This window comes from Tauraco erythrolophus, chromosome 5 (genome assembly GCF_009769465.1).
Source record: "Tauraco erythrolophus isolate bTauEry1 chromosome 5, bTauEry1.pri, whole genome shotgun sequence".
In the NCBI taxonomy this organism is placed as follows: Eukaryota; Metazoa; Chordata; class Aves; order Musophagiformes; family Musophagidae; genus Tauraco; species Tauraco erythrolophus.
In genome coordinates, this window is record NC_141469.1 from 47,170,026 (window position 1) to 47,193,338 (window position 23,313).

The 23,313-nt window shown below is 36.8% G+C and overlaps 1 protein-coding gene across 4 annotated transcripts in view; it reads left to right on the top strand.

Annotated features, from left to right (window-relative positions):
• The window catches only part of UBE2K (ubiquitin conjugating enzyme E2 K), a 42,440-nt gene extending 22,274 nt beyond the window's left edge, over nt 1–20,166 (top strand). The window contains exons 3-7 of one of the 4 annotated variants that reach the window (XM_086611830.1): nt 2,373–2,431; nt 4,981–5,063; nt 14,332–14,431; nt 18,430–18,558; nt 18,796–20,166. In XM_086611830.1, the coding sequence (XP_086467956.1) occupies nt 2,373–2,431; nt 4,981–5,063; nt 14,332–14,431; nt 18,430–18,558; nt 18,796–18,870 (446 nt within the window). In that variant the 3' untranslated portion in view covers nt 18,871–20,166. The remainder of the gene's footprint in view (nt 1–2,372; nt 2,432–4,980; nt 5,064–14,331; nt 14,432–18,429; nt 18,559–18,795) is intronic. The other 3 variants (XM_086611831.1, XM_086611832.1, XM_086611833.1) reach the window with 3 other exon arrangements.
• The last annotated feature ends 3,147 nt before the right edge of the window (nt 20,167–23,313 follow it).

A 23,313-nucleotide genomic window follows, 5' to 3' on the forward strand; every position in this document is an offset into this window, starting at 1 on the left:
TTGCATCCCACATTAAAACGTGTATGTTTGGAGAGAGGACCTTTGGAAGTCTAGATTAATGGCTGCTGGGTTTTGCTTGATTCAAGAGCTTTTCAAGAGATAGGTTGGGGGTTTTTGTTTTGTTTTTTAAACCCTGTGTAACCATGGTATTAATTTCAAACCAAGTTCACGTGTGAGCCGCAATAACTGCAGAGTTTATAATAGAGTGTTTCTTTAAGGAAAAAAGTTAAAACTTGCTCTGACTCTATTGAGTAATATGCTCCAGTAGAAGTGGAGAAGGAATGTTCTGCCATTACTGTTCAATTTGGTCTCAAACATTAAATAGCTACAAAAAAGCCATACATGTGCATACTCCTTTAAAAAAAAATCCACAGAAATATTGGCATGCAGAAGTTAGTATGTTAGTCACTTGCGTTTTAAACATATTAAGGAAATTAATATCCAGATTTGTTCAGTTTAAGTCTTCAAGCCTATATTTTTAACTGTAAACTTCAATGCACAACAACAATACTGTATAAATTATAATATTAGCAACTTATTAGTCCCAGCAGTTTTAAAATCTTTTGGACTTGTGCGTTCCCAAGTGGAAAAAATTTGGTGACCGAATAGCCTCTTACACAGAAGGCTGTAGTAGTCTGTCTTTTAAAGGCAAGTTTTAATGATAAGCAGAAGAAATAGTAATACGTGAGGATAGGCTTTATATTACTTTACAAAATGACGTGGCAGTAAAATCATGCAGGGACTGATGAATTTTTGCATTCAGGAACAGTGTAATTGTTCTATTTCTTAGGAAGAATTACTGCTGAATTATGCTTCAATTCAGGCACAAGGAAATGCAGACTTTTAAGTCTGTTGTTGATGTACATGTCTTAAAAAATATTTTGCCTGTGCTGTCCTGTAAGCAGACAGGCGATCAACTTGGACATTAACTATTATAATTTTGGATGTATTGGCCTTTCTTCTCTTGTATTTTCTGTTAAATCTCTCAAGTTACTGTAGTATTAAGTGAGAAAAAACAGCTATAGAAAGTAGTGTAAAACACCAAACTGATAATAACCAGTTTCAGGTGTAGTATATTAGACTGAATTATACTTTTAAATTGAGAGGTGTTAGTAGCCTCTAACATGTGTTTTGGTACAGATAAAAAGGTGCCATAGACTATAACTGTTCAGAGTATTCCTTTGAGGTCTTCTTCCTGCATCTGAATCTTGCTGCCTATATTGAGGCTACTTGAGAGCTGGTTTTGTATAGTGATTGTCAACAGAGCAAATCACTCTTGAAGTCCCAAAAGGAACTAAATTGCACATACTTCAGCTTTAATTCAAGGAAATTTATAAATTGTAACAAAGTATGTTGAGGGAGGGAAGAGGTTTCTTTCTGAAAGAACAGTGGTAGGATAAGGAAAAAAATTGCAAGGAAGGTGAAATGCTTTCAGTTTCTATAAAAACTAAACGTCTAAATGGGTTTATATGTTTTGTTATATACTCTGTTGGGTTTTTTTGTCATTAACCTGCTGCCTGGCAAATGATCTTCAGTGGGCAGGCAGAGATAGTTTGAGGTTGCTCCAGAAGACATGAGTATTGAGAGTAAACTTGAATGTTAATGAAACTATAATTGAAATAAACTTAGGTAATGATACTGAAATAGGAAGAGAAAAAAGATAAATGTTTAGAAAAGAGCAGTAGAAGGGGGGTTCTGTCTGCCAAGCTCATGCTATCCTTTATTGTATGCTGTAGTCTGGCAAACTGCATTAATAGTACTAGTGTGTCAAAGTGTTTGCAGAATTGAAATAGAAGCAACTACTTCAGACAGTAACGCAGAACACAGTGAAAGTAACATTGGAGCCTTCTTTACTTTTTTTTCTTAAATGACTTAATCAAACGTTCTTCAGTTCCAGAACGTTTAAAATGAAATGCAGTTAATTTCAATTATGTAATTTGAAGAAAATTTATTGACATGAGGTATCAGGAAAGAGTCAAAATAATGTAATATTCCGTATTCAGCCTGAACATTCATTCAGCCTATTGTTTCATCTCTTTAGGGGACATTTGATTCATATTTTGGTGTAATTTCCATGCTCTGTTTTATTAAAATATAACGCTGTAAACAAACCGTAGGACAATGTACACATTAAATATACCTAAGAAATACAGATTCTGATGTACATAAACAAAGATGGCTTTTAGATGTACTTTATATGCATTTGTTTAAAATATATGAAATTCAAAAGTATCTTCTAACTAATACTTCTGAGTAAATTTGAATTACTTGAAAACCTGTCCATTTAGAAATGTAAGCTTTATTGTCATGAACGACTAAGCTTGAGTAATGTTCTTTTGTTCTAATTTCTAAATTGTTCTCGTCTTTTGCAGGTGGGAGGTATCAACTAGAGATAAAAATTCCGGAAACATATCCATTTAATCCCCCTAAGGTACTGTAAATGCTTTTTTTGGATAAAATAATTTGGGTAACAAGTTGGTTTTGAGTAATGTTTGTTTGCGTGTGTAGTCTCTTTGTAGTACCCATCTTCCTTTTTTTTTTTAGTCTCCTCTAGATAGGCATTGAAGCTGTCATCTTTAGGTAGAAATAATGTAGGATGCATAACTGTATCAAATCAGAAGTACAGTCATTATTCCTGAAAGTACGAACTGGAAAATTCTAGGGAGGAGCTTCTGCCTTATTATTGACCCTCGTGTAATTTATTTTTGACAAGATAAGAAGAGTTTTCGGATAGTTTTACTTGATGTGGAGAGTAGGGCTATGTTCCCTACCACTCAGAAGCGTTGAAGAAGTACTGTAATAGATAATTATTGATTATTTTAATTTCTTGGGCTCCATAAGTTATATTTAGTAGAGTGTTGGGTCTAACCTACCAAGTTTCTAGTAATAATTAAATAGTGAGGTGGACAGTTGTGTGACTTGAAGGACCAATAGAAAAATATAACAGTCTCACTGCAACTATTGAAGGAATGCATAAAACGTGCACATGAATGAGAGACGAGAGATGGCTGTGGTTAAGTCACTCATACGTTTTTCGCAATTTATTGCCCTTTCAACTTTACTGTATCTTTCTAGCACTTGAAACTTGTGACTTCACTTCCCTCCTAAATGAATCAATCTGAATAGTGTTCTCCCCAGCCATGTGCAGCTGCAACTGTAAATTCCTGTGCCCCGATTTAGTGGCTTCTGATGAATCAGCGGGCTCCTGAGTTATCTGACTCAGCTTCTTGATTGGTTTTCTGTTTGTCTGAAAGATGTCTTTGAGCTAAGAATGTGTCCTAGATCCCGATTATTTTCACTCTGGTATGTAATATTGGGAAGGAACTGGGAAGGAGGAGGAGGGGAGAGGTGCCAGTAGCTCTTTGCTGCTAGCCCCTTGTCCTTTGAATGACTTCCTTGAGGCCGAAGTGAATGGCATAGTATTAATGAAATATCAGTTGCTTTCAGTTCTTTCATCTGTGTGTGTGTTCTGGGGAGCTAAAATAAGGAGAGCTGAAACAGGTCATAGATACTGAAAGATGGGTCTACGGACCATGTTTTAATTGCTGCTTTAGGGCTTGGTGGTTTCCATTTCCAAAGCTTATAGACAGCCATTAGAAGCTCAGTGCACTGTAGCATAGTACTGCTTATTCTGGAGTCTGTAGTCTTGAATTGGAGGCCTTTTTGCTTGTGTCTAGCCCTGCCTTTCATCTGAAAGATTTCTTTATATTGTTCAGTATGTGTTTTGACAGCCATTGTTAGCCATCATTCACTGTGAGAAATTACCTAGTATTTACCTGGCTTTTTACATTTCGAAGTGTTTTGGAGAGTTGAGCTACTTAATAAGTGACTCAGCTGACATGATCTCTCTGTCCTGGAAAGCAGAACTGTTACGGTGTTGCCTATTTATACACTATGATTACACTGATTTTATTATAGCACTGTATGTATAGTCTTTTGCTGTAGTATCTGACAAATACTGTGTTCTCGGCACTGATTTGCGTGCAGATCAGGGGCAAAAGTTGGAAGATCTGTGCTTTATGTAAAATGTTTGTCAGGAGCTTGGATTGAGGGGATAGAGATGAGAAACAGAGACAGGTCAAAGTCACTAGAAGGTAGTTAAAGTATAACCTGAAATAAGAGGCTTGAAGAAAATGGAAGGAGAAATTTCTGAACACATGTATATATCCCTTTCAGAGGGCGACTTTGAGTTTTGAGACTTTTAAAAGAAAATGCTGCTTTTAGCTTTCTCTGTCTTTTTTTTTTTAAAAAAAACACACCTGATTTTATTTATGCTTTTTGAGCATGAATACATTTTATTTTAATGTAAAAAAAAAAAAAATATGGACATGATAAATGAATGCTACGAATAGGTCCTTTCAACAGCAAAAGGAAAATAATTGTAATCTAGGTAGATTTTTTTGTTTGTTGAAGAGCTTTGTGCATATGGGTAATGAGACTGGATGGTTGTAGAATTAGTAGCAGCCACCAAGGAAATTCTTACAATACTTCCATGGCTACCGAAAGTTTAGCTGAACAGTGAGATCCAGTGCCTATGTTAAGAATCTAGGGACTTGATTCACTTCTATAAAAGTGGATTTTCTAGCATTTACAATGTTGGAAGTTTTAAGTGTGTATTTAACCATCTGCTTATGTTGAAACACTGGTACTGCTGCAGGATATTTCCAAATGGCTTTATGCAATACAGGGATGTGCACATGTGACAGTGTATAGGAAAGCAGTTAGGGGTGAATTTTTGGTGTCCTCAAACAGACAGTAGTCTGACTTTGAGTAAAGCAAGGCTCTGTCTAATAAATGGCCTTGCAAATTTGAAGCCTCCTGAAATACGTGGTATCATACGTCTTAGTTCTGTTTTTTAGCTTGGTGTTTTCTGAATTAGTATTTCTTTATATTATATTAGAAATGCTGCATTTAAAATGTTTCCTTAAGATACTGCATTTAATAACCATTTTTGTTTCTGAAAATTGTCTTGCCTTCTAGGTGCGGTTTATCACCAAAATATGGCATCCTAATATTAGCTCAGTCACTGGGGCCATTTGCTTGGATATTCTGAAAGATCAATGGTAAGATTCCATATGTATTTAAGTATGCAAAGTCAAATATACTGGGGTTCTGGATAGGAGGCAACAACTCATGTTGTTCTTCACTTTTTGTTTGTAATTTGAGATGTCCTTAAAGCTTACAATGTTTTGGTATAGTATTTCGAGTTGAAAAGATCCAAATGAAATGATTGGGCAGTAATTTTGGAAAGTACTGAATAGATTATATGTGCATAGAGGGCTTTTCCAAAATTTTTTACACTAGAGTTAGGATGAACATTTCATTGTTGATGTTTTGGGTGGTTTTGTGGAAGTTTTGTTTTTTTAATTTATTTAGTTATTTTCCATTAACAAATGGTACCTATTGCCTCCTGAATTGTGTCCTTTCAGCCTCCTGAGGTGTAAGCAGAAAAAACCCAAGTGCTTATCTTCATTCTGATGCTTGACTTCTACTTCCAAATAAAAATTAGTTTGGATAGAGCTAAAACAATGTATGAAGCGAGTCTGGGAGTATAAAAGGTAACAGGTCCGCAATAGGAAAGGGAGAAGAGACTGACTGTACTGATTCTGTCGTATTATCACTGCTAATATTTATGATTTGCTCCTCTAAACCACTTGCCTTTTAGTTGCGTGCTTTTGATTACTCAGTGTTACTGAAAAAGTTTTAATAGCCAAAATCTGTGGAATAGACCTGAAGTGTCCAAGCTGTAACAGCTGAACTCATTATTCATTGTTTTATCCCGTGATACATTTCATGTGGTTTGAAGATCATATGCACCAATTGTATGAATAGACATGATAGGTAATGCAATTAATCTTTGTTATTTTCCTCCATGTTTGCTCCAAAAGAATAGGACTGTAATTCCCCAGCAGATGATATCAATATCTAAACCATACAAGCTTCAAATGCTTGTAAATTCAACAGTTGCATCAAGACTGTTGTTGGCCAAGCAGACATGAGTTGGGTTTGAAAGAGAAACTCTAGAGCAGAAAGCTTGAGCTGAGGTCTTGCAGGTGACACATCCTTTGCGCTCATCTTCTACAGACTGAGAAGATCACGCAAATCATATGGCAAAGCATAGTGTAAATTACTAAAATGAAATCAAAATAATCATAAGCTGTTGTCTTTTTCATTTCTGGAACTTCATGTTTTTTCTTACTTTCTTGATGTTCTTTCAGGCAGTAGAAGCTTTCAACATACATGCCATGACATGTGGTATAATCTTTCTATCAGCAAAGCCAGTGCACTTTTGCACTTGCATCTAATTATTCATACAACCCTACAATTATACTGGAGATTAATGACTCTTTAACTGTGCAAGTATAGTCTCCTGAGAGATCATACTCTAAACCAGATTGGTGAATGAGCATGAGGTTGGCTGGTTGGTTTGTGTGTTGGTAGTCTTTTGGATTTTTGTTTGTTTGGTTTTGGGTTGTTGGGTTTTTTTGGCAAAACGTTTTGGAGGGTGTTTTCAATGGAGATCACTTCACTGATTTGAACTAGAGCACATAAGCTTAGCTGGGAGAGCAGGTTTATTTCACTCAGGACATGGGAAGGCAAAAATTTCTTTTTCTAGCAGCAAAGGTGCTTAACATGGAACTGCATCTCAGCATCATTAGTACTCTCTTCGGAAGAATTTATCAGAAATTTTTTAGCTCAACATTTGTGTTTTTTTCGTACGTCTTTTGGTACTTCTTTATGCACTGTCTATTGCTTTACTCGATGTAATCAAGGTCTGTGACTTTTTAACAAGTATCCTCAAGGCTAATCTTTCCATACTGAAACCCCTAAAAATGTTTCTCAAAAGTGATGCTTACCTAGCATTTTCCCCTGGAAACTCTGAGGAAGGACAGCCCCTAGCGGAAGTCATGCTTATTTATTGCATTCTGAATTTAAATCTAAGTAATTTAACAGCTGTTTTTTAACATTTTCTTGTTATCTTTGTCTTACTCTTAATATATCCCCTAATTTGTGTTTTCTCTGGAGAAAGATGGATGATCTTACTTCTGTAGCAATGGACTGGGATTCAGGAGACCACATTCTGATTTCCAGCCCTGGAACAGGTCTTCTGTTGTCTTTGAGCATTGCCGAATGTTGTGACTTGAAACAGTCTCACCCAGTCTTATCCCAAAGGTGCTGCTTTAAGAGTGAAGCAGTTAATAGCTCGAAGATGAAAGTTTCTGGCCTTTTCAGTGACTGATCAAGCTAAAAAAATACAATAAGGCAACAAAGACCTAAAGAAATAATGAGCTACAATTTAAATTTTTTTTTTCAGTCAAAATCATTGAGATTTGGACAGGAAGGACAGGAGAGGAGATCTGACTTGTGTTCTTGTAATCTTTGAAAGTTAAATCTTGCACAGGTAACAATCTGTGCCTTAGTTCTTCCAGACAGAAAAAAAACCCCCAAAAACATTAATACCTTTCTTCATTGAGATGTATACAAAATAGGAGTATTGGAACAAGAACTTGCCTTCTGTGTGTTTAAACTGACTGGCATAGGGAGCACTAATATTATGCCACTTACATACTGTTAAACTCTTCCTTTGAAACACTGTCTTCATTTGGAAGCACTAAGGAAAGAATTTCACAGAACTTGATGGTGGTGGAGGGAGGCTTCCTATATTCTCTTTTCAAACAATTCTTAATGTAGTGATCCCTTCATTTTCTAGTGGTACTTTTTGTAAGTTTTGTTTGGTTTTTAATCATAGAATGGCAAATGAAAAATAGTTTGAGCATTGCTGAAGTGCTTGTCAAAGCCTCTGATCCTTTGGAGAAAAGGAAACTTGTGTCTACCTCCATCCTTTCTTGTTTGATGGATTTCAGTACTGTGATAGATAAGACTTTCTTCTGAGTAGCTTTTGAAAAGTTCCTAAGCCATATGAATGGTTAATATTGTTTAAATAAGTTGTTTATTGTTCTTCAGTATATGCTGGTTTAGCTATTTAAAGTGAGAAATGCCCATGTCATCATGTTTTCTGCATGTGTAAGTTGAACAATGGTTTGACTAAAATGATAGCTTCATTAGAAAGCAAACGAACAAAAACCTCACACCCTCTCAACCTTGATAGTTTAATATTTCATAGATTTCACCAAGTATTGAAAGGTAAATAGGACAAACACAGTTCCGAAATAGTCTAATGACTGTGTTCTAGAAAATGTATTTAGTTCCACTGTCTCTTGTCAAATCTTTTAGTAACAAGCTCTGTTTCTGAAGTGCCGCTTCATTGACTTGTAATGCTCTTAACTGAATAATGCTGCTCTTGTTGCTGTGTTTAAATATAAGTCCCAAATTCCAGTGCATATCTGCTCATCAGTGGGATTTGAAAGACAGAATTTGGGCATATGGGACTTAGGGTTTCTTAAAGAGTTAATAAACTGATAAAATACTCCTTTATATGTGGTGAATACAAATACAAAGATCTTAATGTGTTTGTGTAGTTAAAAAGTCTGTTCCCTACTCACCCATCCCATGATAATAGTTTTTCTATTCTAATGAGCATAGTTGAGATACTGTTCTGCGTATTGACAGGAGGTTTTATCAGTTTACAAAGTAATATATTTAATGACATTGTTTCTCCACAGCATAGGCGTGATGGTGAAATTCTTAGCAGCTGTGGATTTTCATCATGTTTAGATTTGTAAATACCTGTTGTGCCAGTTTGTTTGCGAAACAGCTACTGTTTGCTGGTAGAATCAAAATAGGGATGTGAATTTTTAGAAGGAATAACGTTTATGCTGATCTGATATGACTTTTGTTATGTGATTTCACTTACTGTAGCCTATATTTATCTTCCAGGCTAGTATTCTGTCTCAAAATTTTATTCTTAAATATAAAATGTATCTAATACTGCTCATTGAAACCTGAGAACTAAATTACTTGAAAGCTGTTCTGCATAAATCCCTTGAGCAGTGATTATCAAGCAAATGTGTTGTGGCTGTGTGTATGGCTGCAAAAAACTCTTGACTCTTGTGGTTTTGACAGTCAAAATAAAAATGAATAATAAGAGTATTTTTTTCATAGTGGCTGTACTGGAGGATTCACATTTGGGTTTTTGCTGAGATGCAGAAATGATTATTATAAGAGATAATACAATTTTAATGTATACGTAAGCAATAGCCAGCTCATAGTAATCATCATCTTGGGCATCTAAACCTGCTGGGTTTTGTTTAGGGTGTTTGAGGAGTGCTGAGCCTCTTTAAAGCTTTGAGAAAAATGCAGAGAATATTAACATTGTTTGAGGAAACTCTTCAGCACGCAGGCTGTCTTCCCCTCATCCTGCACTATATCAAAGCTATTCTATTATTCTTTTTTTTTTCTTTCCCTAATTGGGTGCCCAGTCTTGTATTTCTCTTGTAAATAGTGACTATACAACTAGCTTCCACTCAAAGGCCTTGTTCATTTCCTCCCTCCTTCCAGGTTCCATAAGCCTTTAGTACAAGTTCCCAGAGCTTTTCTCTTGGATTAACAAGCTTAGTTATTTCACAAATGGAATAAATATTGCAGATTATTTTCAAAAAATAAAAATAATTTTAAAAAAATTGTTCCCAGTAGCCATGTTATTTTTGGTTGACAGTGGAGTTGCAGTCTGCTGGCTGCAGCTGTTCCTGTTGTTCTGCTGGGTTACCTCTCAGATTGACTAGAGAGATTGTTCCCAGAGAGGAATGTACAGAACATTAAGTAAAAACTTTCAAAATGGAAAATTACTTAGCCTTTAAAAATGAAGAAGAAAAAGAAAAACTGGCAGCGTTTCGTAATCCTGTTAGGACTCTTTCAGCTCATTGAAAGGTAAGAGATTTCTTACCTCAGGCATGCTGGGCACAGCTGGCTTGCTGTGCTTTTTAGTGTTATCACTATATTCACCCAAACTACCAGGGGTGCTTTTTTTAATGGAAATGCCCCAAGGTATTACCCAAAAAAAAAAGTGTAAGTGAATAAAATATATATATTAGCTTCGTTTGTTCTACTTCACTTGGAGTGTCCCTTGCTGTTTGACAAATGCCATGCCAATAGAAAGCCTGTTTTTTGGTTAGGATGTCCGGAGTGGAGGCTTATCATTTGAAGTTCTCAGAAGGACAGTGCTTCCCTGTAGTGAGCTCTCTGCAGCTCTTGGGTAGATGTTACTAGCCTTTCTTCCCATTTTGTAGATGTCAAACTTGCAAGCCTGCATAGTGACTAAGCAGCATTTTGAGATGAAGGTGAGAGTCGAGTTATTGTAAACTTCAGGAGAAAACAGGAGCCAATAATGTCATGTGCAAGGCGAATAAGATGCTAGGATGTAGGAAACTTTACCTGCGAAACTCATGATATAAGCTGCCTGCTTTTTATTTATGATTGGTCAGACTTCCATTGGAGTAGTGTACCTACTTTGAGCGTTGTATTCCAAGAAAGATGGGAATTGTAGGAAAAATCCAGAGTAAAGTAACAAGAATGAGGGTCTAAGCAAATATGACATACAATGAAAGACTGGAAAGCCATTTTAGCATGCAGAATATCAAGCATGGTGAAGCATTGAAATAGATTTTCCAAGAAACTTGCATGGCTCCAGTTAAGAGCAAATTAGACAGAATTCTGTCAGGAGTGATACAAAACCTTGCCTTTGGCAAGGAGTAGAAGGGGAAAAAACCCAAAACCCAAGCATGCAGCTAGCTTGAGTTACCAAAGGGAATTGCCTGAATTCCATGAGATGTTGCGCATAAATCCACACCTAGAAATAAACTTCAAATATAAGAGGAGTTGGAAATCCCTTCATTTTCTTCAGGATGTTAGTCTGGAAAAATAAACCCTTGGAAGGAAGCTGCAGAAGACTTATCTTTCCACTGGAAGTTCACTTGAGGGAAATATAACTTCTTTTTCAGCATGTTCTTCTCTAGCTTATGGGAATGTCATGTGGGGGTGTGTGTATTGGTGGTTTTTTTCTTTGATCAGGAAAGCTAATTGGTGTCCTAAAGGTAGAAAATGTTACGTGAGTATACAATAATTAAACTGAACTCATCAGATTTTTTTTGCATTAATCAGACTTCAATTTCCTTTTTCTAATGCAAACAGCAACTGAAGCTCTAACAGGTTTTTTTTTATGATTTAAGGATACTTCTTTAAAAAAGATTTGTGTCCAATGAGGACTTCGTGTTATTATGCATGAGATGTGAAAGCCTTTTGAGACATGAGACTTGAAAATAAGTTATAAACTACACTTTTAAACCTTTTTACATATGTAGCTAAACTAGTCTTGTCTATAAACTTATTATTTTAGAGTTTGAGTTCTCTGAGCGTATAGCCATCTGTATATCCAAATGGATGAGGTATTTATTTTTATTACTTATTTTGAAATTGGAACGTCAGAACAGAAGTTCAAGTCCCAGTATGCTTCATATAAAAATCTAGAAACGTAACAGATGAACAAGGACTGAAGGGGCCTAGCAGTCTTGAAAGCCAGAGGCGGCTGGAGCCAGCACAAACTTGTGTTCTAGGCATCTGTGGCAGCTTTGGTCCTTAGTAATATCCCCCTGCTCCCCAAGGTATATTTTTCACTCCTAGAAAGTACAGTGTAAATGGAAGTAAATTGCATGTAAAACTGGCACAAGTGGCTGCAACTCATTTTGTATCGTCTTCTCTACTTTAAATAGTGGCAATATTTTCAGATGTCTCTAAAGTAGGGGGATTTCTGTCAAGGAAAGTGAGAACAGCTTTTATTTGGTGAAAGTAACTACAGTATCAGTTACAGTTGATAGATATTTCACATTAAGTCTATCTTTAAAACTACACTAAATAGTGTGGTAAAATTACTCAACTGGAAGAAAGACTTTAGATTTTAAAGCATGTGTGGTGGATATGGTAATTCCTGAAATACACTGCATAAAAGTAACAGTTCAAGCATAGTAAGGTCTGAAGGGCTTCACGTTCTGTGACACACGAATGGCAGAACAGTAAACATGTTGCATTACAGTCATTTAGTACTAGCAGGTAGTACTGTGAATTATGTCATCAATGCATACATTAGATTCATTTCAAGATAAATTTCAATATTTATACTATAAAGCAGTGGAGATGACAAAGAACAGGAGGTTATAAGAGTAAAATAGCATAGGTACATGTAAAGCAAAAATATTTGTGTTCTTTCACTGAGGTGTTTGTGTGTGTGATTCAGGTGTGGAAAAACAAGATGCTTTGTGCTTTTGAGTTTACTATGTTAGCTAGGTTCTCATCATGCAAATGAGGATACGTCTCAGTAGCTAGGTGTTCTTTATCTGATTAGATACAACCTAACTAGTTAATCCCCAGCTTTGTTTGTAACTTAAACATTCTTTGACTTGGAAGAAGCATCCTGCTTGGAAACTGAAATACTTTTTTTAACTGAAAGAGAATCTGAAATTCTAAAAAAAAAAAAAAAAAAAAAAAAAAAATTAGTTACTAAGGAATAGGCTTGGAAAAAGAGAATTGTATGTTGTGAAGGTTTTGTGATTTTTCAGAATTCAGATCTAAAAGCATGAGGGTTTTTTGAAGATATAAGTTTGCAAAGTTCAGCTTGAGGGGCTTCAAGCTGATGTGGCAGTTGCAAAGAGACATGATGTGCTAATTAAAATCTCTGTCACTTGGGATGTTTCTCACTTGCGTTTTGATGTAGAACACTGCACTGTGAAAGCTCAGTGATGATTATCAAGCTAAAAAAAAGGTAAGTTTCTAGGAAAAAAAAAATCTAGAATTAGAAAATGTCATATTTGAATGGTTAGTGACATAGCGGGAAAGCTGTAAATGTAGGCATCTAGGAATGTAATACTCGGGTGTCACAAATGTACTTCTGACATTTTACCAGCATCTATTCTCTGTTTACCCGCCTACTCTGAGTACCTCAATACAGTCCCTTAGTACTGGAAAATACATAAATTTCTGAAACCTGAGACTGGAAATAGACTTGGAAACTGTTTCCTTTGTACCTGGACCATCAGGTCAAACTCTTCCTCACCCACTCATAACAGACTCTGTGCTTTACTTTCAGTCTTCTGAAAAGAAGAAACTATTTTCTGTTGGTTGAAAATTGAACAGTTTGTCTGTAAGAAATTGGATGCTTGTTTCACAACTTTCCTCTGGCATTTCATGTGCCATAACTGTTTTGCTCAAATCTAAGATGTAACATTTTCCCTGCTTACCTTTCTACTAGTACTTAAGCAGAGTAAGCAGTTTCGTGTATTGGCTTGAGCATCTGTCTGTGCCTTCACTGCAACAATTAAGAGTCTACTTAACTCTTAAAAATCAGCTGAAATATTCAACTTTCACAGGTTCTGTGGGGTCCTTATTTGGTTTCCAGCGTGTGCCAGCTGAAATGGTAGATCAGAGATGGTATTCATGATCAAAATCTAATTAAACTGTATATTTAAAATCTTACAACTTTCCAGATTTACAATGTGTAACAATTTCATACTTTTACTTAGTGTTTATTGACTTTTATGAACATACTTGGATTTCCCTTACTAAATTATTGAAGTTTCTTACTCTAAATATACTTTGAGATCAAGATAGATGATGAGAACTTAGAACTTTAGAGATTCTGACTCCAGAGCTCTGCTACCTTCAACAGGGTTCTTTCACAGAGGCAAAAGAGTGACTCTACAGCGCCATCATGACTACAGAAAGTTTTCCTACTTCTGACAGTCATGTCATGTTGAAATGAGAGGAAGCTGAGATTTTTCAATTGCACATGCTGAAATAGCTAAACCTTTTTTATTATTATGGTAGTAATTCACTATGTAAATTGTTAAATTTTGTTGAAAAATGTCATGTTAAAACTGACGCAGTGCAAAAGATACCGAATTTATAAAATTCCTTGTCTGTTACAAGTATTTAAAATACAGGTCACTGTTTTTTGTATATGCTGTTTCGCTATGAAGAGCGCCAGCAGAGGGAGCACACATGGGCTACTGGTTCAGTACCATGACCTTACACAAGGTGCTGTTACTGGTAGTAAGGAAGGATGACCCATGCTTAAAATTGACTCTGTTTTTTCAGATGAAATTAATTCTATTAAGTAGGCATTGTCAAACGTGTAGGTCAAGGGCTGTATTTTCTCAAAAAGTTAAGAAAGCATTGTTAATGAGAAGGTCCACACTTTAAATCCTATTTAAATATATATATTGAATGATATTCTAATACCTTTAAGGCGCAGCAGTTTAAAATTACAGTTCTTAGACTTCAATCTGTATATGTACTCATATATCATCTATGATACTAATACAGCAGCAAAGGTGAGTATAGGCATGGGATTTGATAAAGTCATTTTCAAATTTTTAATTTTAGGGCAGCAGCAATGACTCTAAGAACAGTGTTGTTATCTCTGCAAGCATTGTTGGCAGCTGCAGAACCAGATGATCCACAAGATGCAGTAGTGGCAAACCAGGTAAGATACGGAGTTGGTTGTGAATTTGTAACACTTCTGTAACCTTTGGTAACTCAGATTAGGTCCCAAACCTTGGGGGAGAGAAAGATTTTAAAGAATTTATTGGAAAATTGCCTTACAGTAAGTGTGAGTTACTGCAGTGTTTTGTTCTCTTTAGCCTTTGGATTCCAGAGTAAGTAGCAGTTATTTTACAGTTGCAGGAGGTTTATTTTGTTTGTTTTGTTCCTTATTTAGCTTGTCAGAAATGTCAGGAGATAACAACATAGTAACATCAATTCCTGTATAACTTGCCCTTTAAAATTGAAGGTTTCTAGAGTAAGAAAAGCAATGTATTGTTTTAAAATGAGTTTTAACTTGATGCTATTCATTGAATTTGGCTTGGCATGTAGCTCCTCTTCCAGATTAATATGAATATTGTTTAATGTCTAAATTATATGAATAGTGACTTTAGATGAATTACTGTTGCTTCATCCTGAGGAGCAATTTATCTGAATGAAGCATCCTATGTATTTTACCTTTGCAAGTACTTGGGATAATCATTTTAGTCACTAATTGAATTGGTATCAGTAGAATTCTATAATGAACAGGGTTTGTTGCTTTTCAGACGGTAGCAATAACTTACAAAAAGTAGTAACAATAAAATGTCAATTGGATCTTGCGCCATACCACGACTGATGTGGTTCTGTTTAAGGCACTGATGAAAGATAGGAACAGTCATTCCATAACTTAATAGTCTAACAGTTTTCAACAAAGTTCCAAGTATGTGCATGTTATTTTCCATTTTACTCTGGGGAGAGAGAAGGGCCTGGCTTCCCCACTGACTAGTAGTAAGGGTATATTTCAGAAACAAAAGAACAAAGTAAGTAGAAGGTTCTTCCAGCATCACTCTCATCTACATCTCCTGTAAGTCAGGACCTTCCAGAATAGGGTGACCAAGTGTGCACTCCTTCTGTTTAAAATCATAGAATCATAGAATCGTTAGGGCTGGAAGGGACCTTCAAAGGTCATCTAGTCCAACCCCCCTGCAAGGAACAGGGATATCTCCAACTAGATCAGGTTGCTCAGGGCCTCATCCAACCGGGCCTTGAACGTCTCCAGGGATGGAGCATCCACCACCTCTCTGGGCAACCTGTTCCAGTGTTCTACAACTCTCATGGTAAAAAATTTTTTCCTAATATCCAACCTGAACCTACCTCCCTCTATTTTAAAACCATTACCCCTTGTCCTATCATAACTGGCCCTCCTGAACAGCCTCTCCCCATCTTTCCTGTAGGCCCCCTTGAGGTACTGGAAGACCGCTATAAGGTCACCCCGGAGCCTCCTCTTCTCCAGGCTGAACAGCCCCAACTCTTTCAGCCTGTCCTCATAGGAAAGGTGCTCCAGCCCTCTTATTATTCTTAAAATACCTGCATAGGATAGTAGATAAGCAGTTCATCAAACCTGTCAGGATTTGGAGGGAAACGTGGAGATCGGGGGTAGCCCGTTGCACTGCTGGGTGGGGGAGAGCTGTTTGCCATTCCCGTGCTCAGCAGTAAGCAGGGAAGGTGTGCTTGTGGGATCTGCAGCGCTGCAAGGCTGCTCAGAACAAATGTCCCCGAACAGTGTTGTCAGACTGATGTGCTCTGTGCACGAAGAATTGTTGCTAAGGCCAGCAAGGCCACCAGGCATGTCCCTCTACGGGTTTTTCTCCCCGAATGCCTGCCCTTGCTGTCACACTCTTTATTAAACAAAACCACTTTTTTTTTTTTTTTTCAAAGAACAAGAATAGTGTTTCCCATTCTAGCCCCAATGTTAGAATTTTGTGTGGGAATCGTAACAGTCTCATAGAAGCACTTGAGCAGGAAAGAGTGTTTTTTTTCTTGGGAAAAAAACTTCATGAAACTTCCTAGATTCTGGAGAGCAATTTTCCAGGCTGCCTCTCAGGTGTTTGTGAGAATGTGTCCAGTGTGGCTGTGGCATGGCTGATATGGGGAGGATTCTGTTTCTCCTGTTCCCTGCAAATACCTGCATGAAAACTATACTGGACTTTAACCTCGAGTTATAAGTGTGTGTATGTAAATAGCAAGTGACTATAACACCTTTGAGAGATGTGGTGGTAAACACCCAGTTCCTTCATGTGTTTTATTTGGTGGGGGTGATCTCTTTTTAATTCGTTTTTTTCTTTCCAAAACAAAAATTCATATGGAATTAGTTATCCTCCACACTTGTTTTTCATTATGTTAATTTACTAAACTATGTGTTGGACTACTAAGCTGTCCTGGTGAATGGTGGTGTCCTACAAGCTCTTGAGCTGAATCCCAGGGAGAACTCCTGTTTGCATAATGGCAGTATTTTCAGACACCAGCTGTCTGGTGTCAAAACTACTTTGACTAGTTGCTGTTTTTAAGTACAGCAGCATTAACTGCCTCAGATTCCTGATACAGAAACATCAGTAAAAGGTGCCTTTAGGTTTTTCTCAATTCAGTGAGGAGCTAGATTATTTATGGATACCTAAGTAAAGGAATCTTATTTATAGAACACTGAAAGCTAGTTCTGAATAAAATGCAGTTATGACTAATTCTTTGCACTTCAGCTAATTGCCTTCTAGGCTTGGCAGTGTTCTCAAAAATATTAAAAAAAAAAAAATTGGGGGAAGATATCTAAGAGCAGAACAACATAGTACTTCAGGATGCTACCGATGCTTAAATTAATCCTTCCTCTTTTCTAGTCGTTACAACCAAAGAAATTTATTACAGACCACTGTATTTATAACCGTGAGTTATTTCCAACAATAGATTGTCTCCCTAGTTTTTTTATACCATTAATAATCAGATAGTAAATATACGAATTACTTCATGCAGAGCAGAATTAGTGGGAGGTGTACAAAGCACACAGTGTAGTGTAGTTGATGTGTGTTGCCGTAGGAGAGGTAAAATGAAATGTGCAGCGGTAAAATGTATCGTGTTTGCTTTGACAGTGCTTTATAGATTTAATGATTGTTTTCATGTATGAATAAAGTGCTGAGTGATATTCAGCCATGTTTCTGTCCTTAAAATGCATCTAAATATTTGAATATGTTTCCTAATATCTTGTCTTATTATTTAATGCTGAAATTTATTACATATCTAAAGATGGGAATACCTACTTTCTTTTTAAAGTGTAATAATTAAAGGAAGGAGGCTTTTTTAAATACGAAAAACTTAAACTTGGTATTACATATGAAAGTTGCTAAAATAGGAAACTCATCTTGCTTTTCTGAGTACAATTTGTGACAGATGACCCACTTGGATTTTGAGTTCTTGACGCAGGCTGAAAACTCTCTGTGATAAGGTCTATTCTGTTGTTTATTAGAAAATTTGTTAGTGACAAGATTGGTGCAAAATAATATTTACATACCCTGCATGCTTTTTTTTTCTTTCCTGGTAAATAATAGCTTGCATGAAAAGAACTGCAGCTTCCTAGCTTTTTGCACATGCACACCCATTTTTTTAGCCCTTTTATTTGTCATACACGCTATCAATATCCTTATTCTCAGGAGGAAGCCTGGTAGTAAACTGTCGGCCCTGACTGAAAAACTGCAGACCTACTTGCTGCATATAAAACCAGGCATATTAAAGTGATTAGAGAAATACATTAGAGTATGTATGTTCAGCAGATGTTAACATGGTTATAACTTGTGCTCTGCCACACTGAATATAAATTTTCAGTAGCTGTGCTAAATATAGCTACTTTAGTTTTAATCAGTGCAATTGAGTGGTATCTGATGGTACACATAATACCTGTAGTGCGTAATTTAACGTAAAGGCAAACACATTAAATCAAATGCTTGCACAGGTTTATTCTGTGTGTAATCCTCACCTCCAAATTTCATTTAAAAAATAACGGTATGATCAGGGAAACACTGTTGAAGGTACTGTAGAAACAATGATGGATCAGAATCTGCCATATCATCTTGCTTTTTGGTTGGATTGCTGAGTTGATTTAACTTTCCCCTTCTCCCTCCTCTCTCTTTTCTGTAGTACAAACAAAATCCAGAAATGTTTAAACAGACAGCTCGACTTTGGGCACATGTGTATGCTGGAGCACCAGTTTCTAGTCCAGAATACACCAAAAAAATAGAAAACCTTTGTGCTATGGGCTTTGATAGGGTAAGTATATATAAACTTAAATATTTTCAGAAGGGGCAGGGCAAGTATATGTGTATAAATACAGGGATTCATTAGTATACAAAAGTTGACTCACTACTTCCATGACCTTTTGTAGGTCTAATCATTCCATTTTGCTAATTATTTTTAAGGATTGGAGTTTTAAAATACTATGTAATTAGTAAATATTGTGAGCTACCTCTGCCTCTTTTGAAACACTTTTTTGTTTTCTCATTGCAGAATGCAGTAATAGTGGCCTTGTCTTCAAAATCATGGGATGTAGAGACTGCAACAGAATTACTCCTGAGTAACTGAGCCATGTAGAGAGAGCTGCTTCAGTAGTCCAGCTTGCCTCTTCTGGAGGAGCATCACCATCTGTTATTTTTAGGATTCTATATAGATTCTCTTTTAAAACTGGCACTCTTTCCTGATGATGCTATATAAGCACTATTGGAGACTGAAAAAAAAAAAAACGCTGTGTAAATAAAGCTAATTAAACATCTGTGTAAATTTAAAAAGGGGAAATACTTTAATTTTTTTTTCTTACTAAATATTGTAAAAATTCTTTGAGCTCAGCTAAAATAATGGGGGAAAAACATGCCTACTTTAGTGTTTAGCAGTGTGACGAAGACTAGCAGGAACTTGCTTCAGGATTTTGATTTAGTAATTCAGAAAGCAACATTACTGAGTGTTAGTCATCAATTGTTGGTGCCACTCATCACAGCTATCTTACTGTTTTTAACATGGATCCTATGTGCCTGTGGATTGACCTATGTTTGCATGCTGTACTTAATAGACATATTAGGTAGCGTCTCTGAAGAGAGCACCATTGAAATACTCGAGTGTTCTTGTAACTTTTTCCTGAAAGACTTTCAAGACTTACCCAAAGTTCCAAATGGTGACCTATTCAGAACCAGTTTCTTTCTAGTTTATTGATTGGGAAACCTGATTCTCCTCTCCCTTACATCATACAGCTGAAAATCCTGACTAGATTATTTTTCATCATCTGTGGATATTATGTGTGCTATTTACAGTAGTCTAGGCTCCCCTTTTAAAAATATATTTTGAATTATCAGTAATGATTTTCATCCATCATGTTTTCTACAAAAACTTGTAAGGAGTATGCCTCGATGTAGCACAAAAAAATGGAGCTGGTTTTCTTTTCTTTCCATTTTTTTTTTTTGGTCTTAAATAGATGTAAAATGTTCTTCAGTACATTCTGGATAATATGATTTCACTGGACTTGAAGGAGGAGAAAGCTGATTCTCTAGTGTACTGAGAATTGAAAAAATTTTTCTTTGAGTACTTGATATGATGCAATCAGCTGTATTTTGCAGCGGTTTTCTAGCTTTATCTTGGGCTTCAATTTAAGGATTGCTTACCAGGTACTTTAAAATTCATCCTTGCTTGCATTTTTCTCTAGTTGACACATGGAGAGGCTGTGTTGGTGTTTTTACTGTACATACATCAAATGCACATAGAAGTAGAAGTGTGTTCTCAATTTAGCTTTCTTTTGGATTGATGTTTCTGATAAACAAGAACTGAAATCTTATCTTGGCTTGTACATACAGTCAGTCTTTTTATGCGTATTAAAATGACATTTCATCCTGAGTGCAAAATCTTGAAAATTATTAGTTTTGCAACTTCAAACACTAGTACATCTATTTAAAGAGAGCTGTAATGTCTTTGTGAATATGATGCTAACTTTTGAGAATATATCTGACAAGGAAGTTCAGAGAAATCCTGAGACTGGAGAGTGGGGATTGTGGATAATGGAGTACTGTATAAGTTAACTTTTCCATGACTCTTTTTTTCTCCTAAACTGTGGATTAATGGGGTGGAGACATATATGTCTGTTTGAGGTGTTTTTTTTCTGAAGCTATGAAGTATGAGTTGAAATAGTTTCACACTTCATAGACGGTTTGTTTATAAATCATACTGGAGGAAATCAGGAACATTATTGTATCTGTTAAATATCTGGAACATAGTGGTAGGGGAACAGAACCAGAAAATAGAACTGTAGAGACCTAGCTAGTTCAGGGATGTTCCCTCTACTGCTCTGTCTGATGTGTCCAAACTTAAAATATTTCAGGGCACAGACAGTAAATACTTTGAACTCATATCAGTGCAATACTAAATGCATTTGCTTTGTCTTTATACTTAACTGCTTTTTAAGGTGTAGTCAGTGACCAGTTTTCTTGAGTTAGTGTAGATCGTTTGCAATGATGCCAAAGGAAATGAGTTGTTTTGTCTTTCCTTATATTTATTTATTTTTTTAACAAGAAGCTGGTACTGTCAACTGGTTTGCTAGGTGAAAACCAGGGACAGTAGGAAACTACAGCAAAATGCCACTTGTATTAATCTCAAGTTGCTGTGTTTTCTGTTATACAGGCTAAGAACTTCTTGATTACATCAACTTTTTTTTTGTTTACCCTGGTGGTAATTATAAATTGCTGACTACTTTCCCTTGTTCTTCACTGCTATTTATCAAAGGAAAGAACTTGGAAATCTTTGTCGGGGACATAAAACTTCTCAGTTACGGGCTTCTGAACGCGTCTTTTCGTAAGATTAGTCACCTAAGAAGAGCAGGTTTTTCCAACAGTATGTAAAGAGATAAAGGAAGCCGGGGGAGGGGGAGAAATGAGGAAATGGTTCTCAGGTGAGCATGGTCACCTCTGCCAATACCCTATTAAGTTTTATTTCTCTCATGAATTTACCTCATTTTCTTCTCTCCTGCAAAAGTCGTCTTCCCCTTTCTCCTTATGTATGGATGTTGGATACTTGTTTTTGCTCTCCATCCATGTGCTTGGTAGCAAAGATACCTTGATGCTAGCTCAGATGCTGGCAAGAGGGGAAGCTTCTCAAGAACTGAGCTGGGAAAGAAACATGACCTGGCATTAAGGAGACATCTGTGGTCTGAAGTCCCTCTGAATTTAGACATGTGAGTCCTTTATAAGGAATGTTTTTGTACTCTTGGTAATTATCAGAGTTGAATATAGGGATGATGTTGTACAAGGTTGGTGTAACTGCAGCTGGGGCTGAGCCCTAGGAATTTTGCTGTTAGTGTTCAGTTTATCATTGTGAGTTTGTACATAGGAAATGGTAGTTCTGTTTTCTGTGTGACTGAACGTCGCTATATTCAGGGCCCTGTGCATTCACAGACGTGGAGCTGCCGTGCAGTCCGCTGCGGCTGCGGGCTCAGGCTGCACATTTCCCACTTTTCTTACAACAAGAACGTAAAACATGGGTACAGTTACTTTCTAAGTACAAATAAATCCGGTGCTGCCGTCTTCTATTGTGTAAGACCACAGCTTGAAACAGTAATTTTGAAGTCTAAACGGCCCCATTTTTCTAAGCAAAGTGTTGGTAATGAAGCTTACTGATTGCCAGAGCATCGATCAGATTTCACTGCTGAACGTTTTAACATGCATTGAGCAAAGTGGTTTATCGCGTTTGTTTTGTTGGTGGGGGACAAGAGAATCCTTTCTCATCCAGGTCCTCAAAAAGTAAACTACAGCTTCTTTCAAAGGTAGAGAAACGCCCTCTTCTGTTGCCAGAAGCCTCTGTTTTCCCATGAGTGCCAAAAGCCCTGACTATATCCCACTCCCACTTGCCAAATTCACAGCTCCCTCCTGTTGCTTCTGTGAACAAGCTGTGTTCTCAATATGACAAACTGGTGCATTTTGGAGACAAAAACTAAAGAACATATCCTTCTGGAAAGATGTGGCACTTAGTGCTGCTCGTTCTGCATATTCCCAACTTAATTATTATTTTTTTCCTAAAAAAGCTTGCCACAGAGTACATGGGGCCTTGACTATAATTGGTTCAGTAGTATTTATCCAAGCAATTAGGTACCTAGTGGTGTAGAAATATGTCTTGGCTTTTTAAAATTATCATTGTATTTAACTGTTTGCCAAGTAAATTAGTAGGGGAACACTGACATAAGGAATATAGGGTCTTTTTGTTGTTGTTGTCTGAAAGGAGGAATTAAATAGCCAGAAAGAAGCTTACCTTGTAATGCCAAATTTGCATTATATGGTGTGGGTAACAGAAACGTTTAAACTATGCAAATTTAAGCTTCACAGCTGTGAATCAGACTAGGCACTTCAGAGCATATGGATTGCTTATTTAATTGGGAAAGGGAGATGGGGGGGGGGGGGAATCAAAACACAGTTTTAAGCGAGAGTTGTTGCTTACTGCATGTACTGCGAAGGTGAAGTGTTCCATTTTCAGCGCAAGGGGAAACCGAACAACTGTGTGCACATCCCTTGTTTCCTTCCTGAATACCAACAGAAGGTAGCTTAGACTTGGAGGCTTGCCCAAAATGGGAACGTGTTACATAACTTAGCAGTGAAAGTTAGTTTTACTTCATGTCTGCTGATGAGTGGATGCAACGAGAAGATGAGGAATCCTCTCCTGCTGTGTTTTGTTGATAGAGTTGGTGAGAAGCATCTCGATGAGCGTGGCCACTGATTTGTGACCGGGTGGTTGGTTTCGTATGGTTTTGATGAGCAATCGGCTCAACAATAGGTAGCGAAAGCGCGTTTCGTCGTGCCGTCTGTCGTGTCGCAGAACTAAAGCATGAAAGTCAAGATGCTCGTTGGGTGCCTAAAGCTTTTTCTGGGAAAACAAAACTGCATAGATGTTTACACTGTTACCGTCCTCATTTTCCAGGCACAGCGTTCTCCTACAGCTAGGCAAAGGGGCAATCGCTTCGTTCTTAATAGTTTTCGGATCTATTCCAAACCTGTCAGTAAA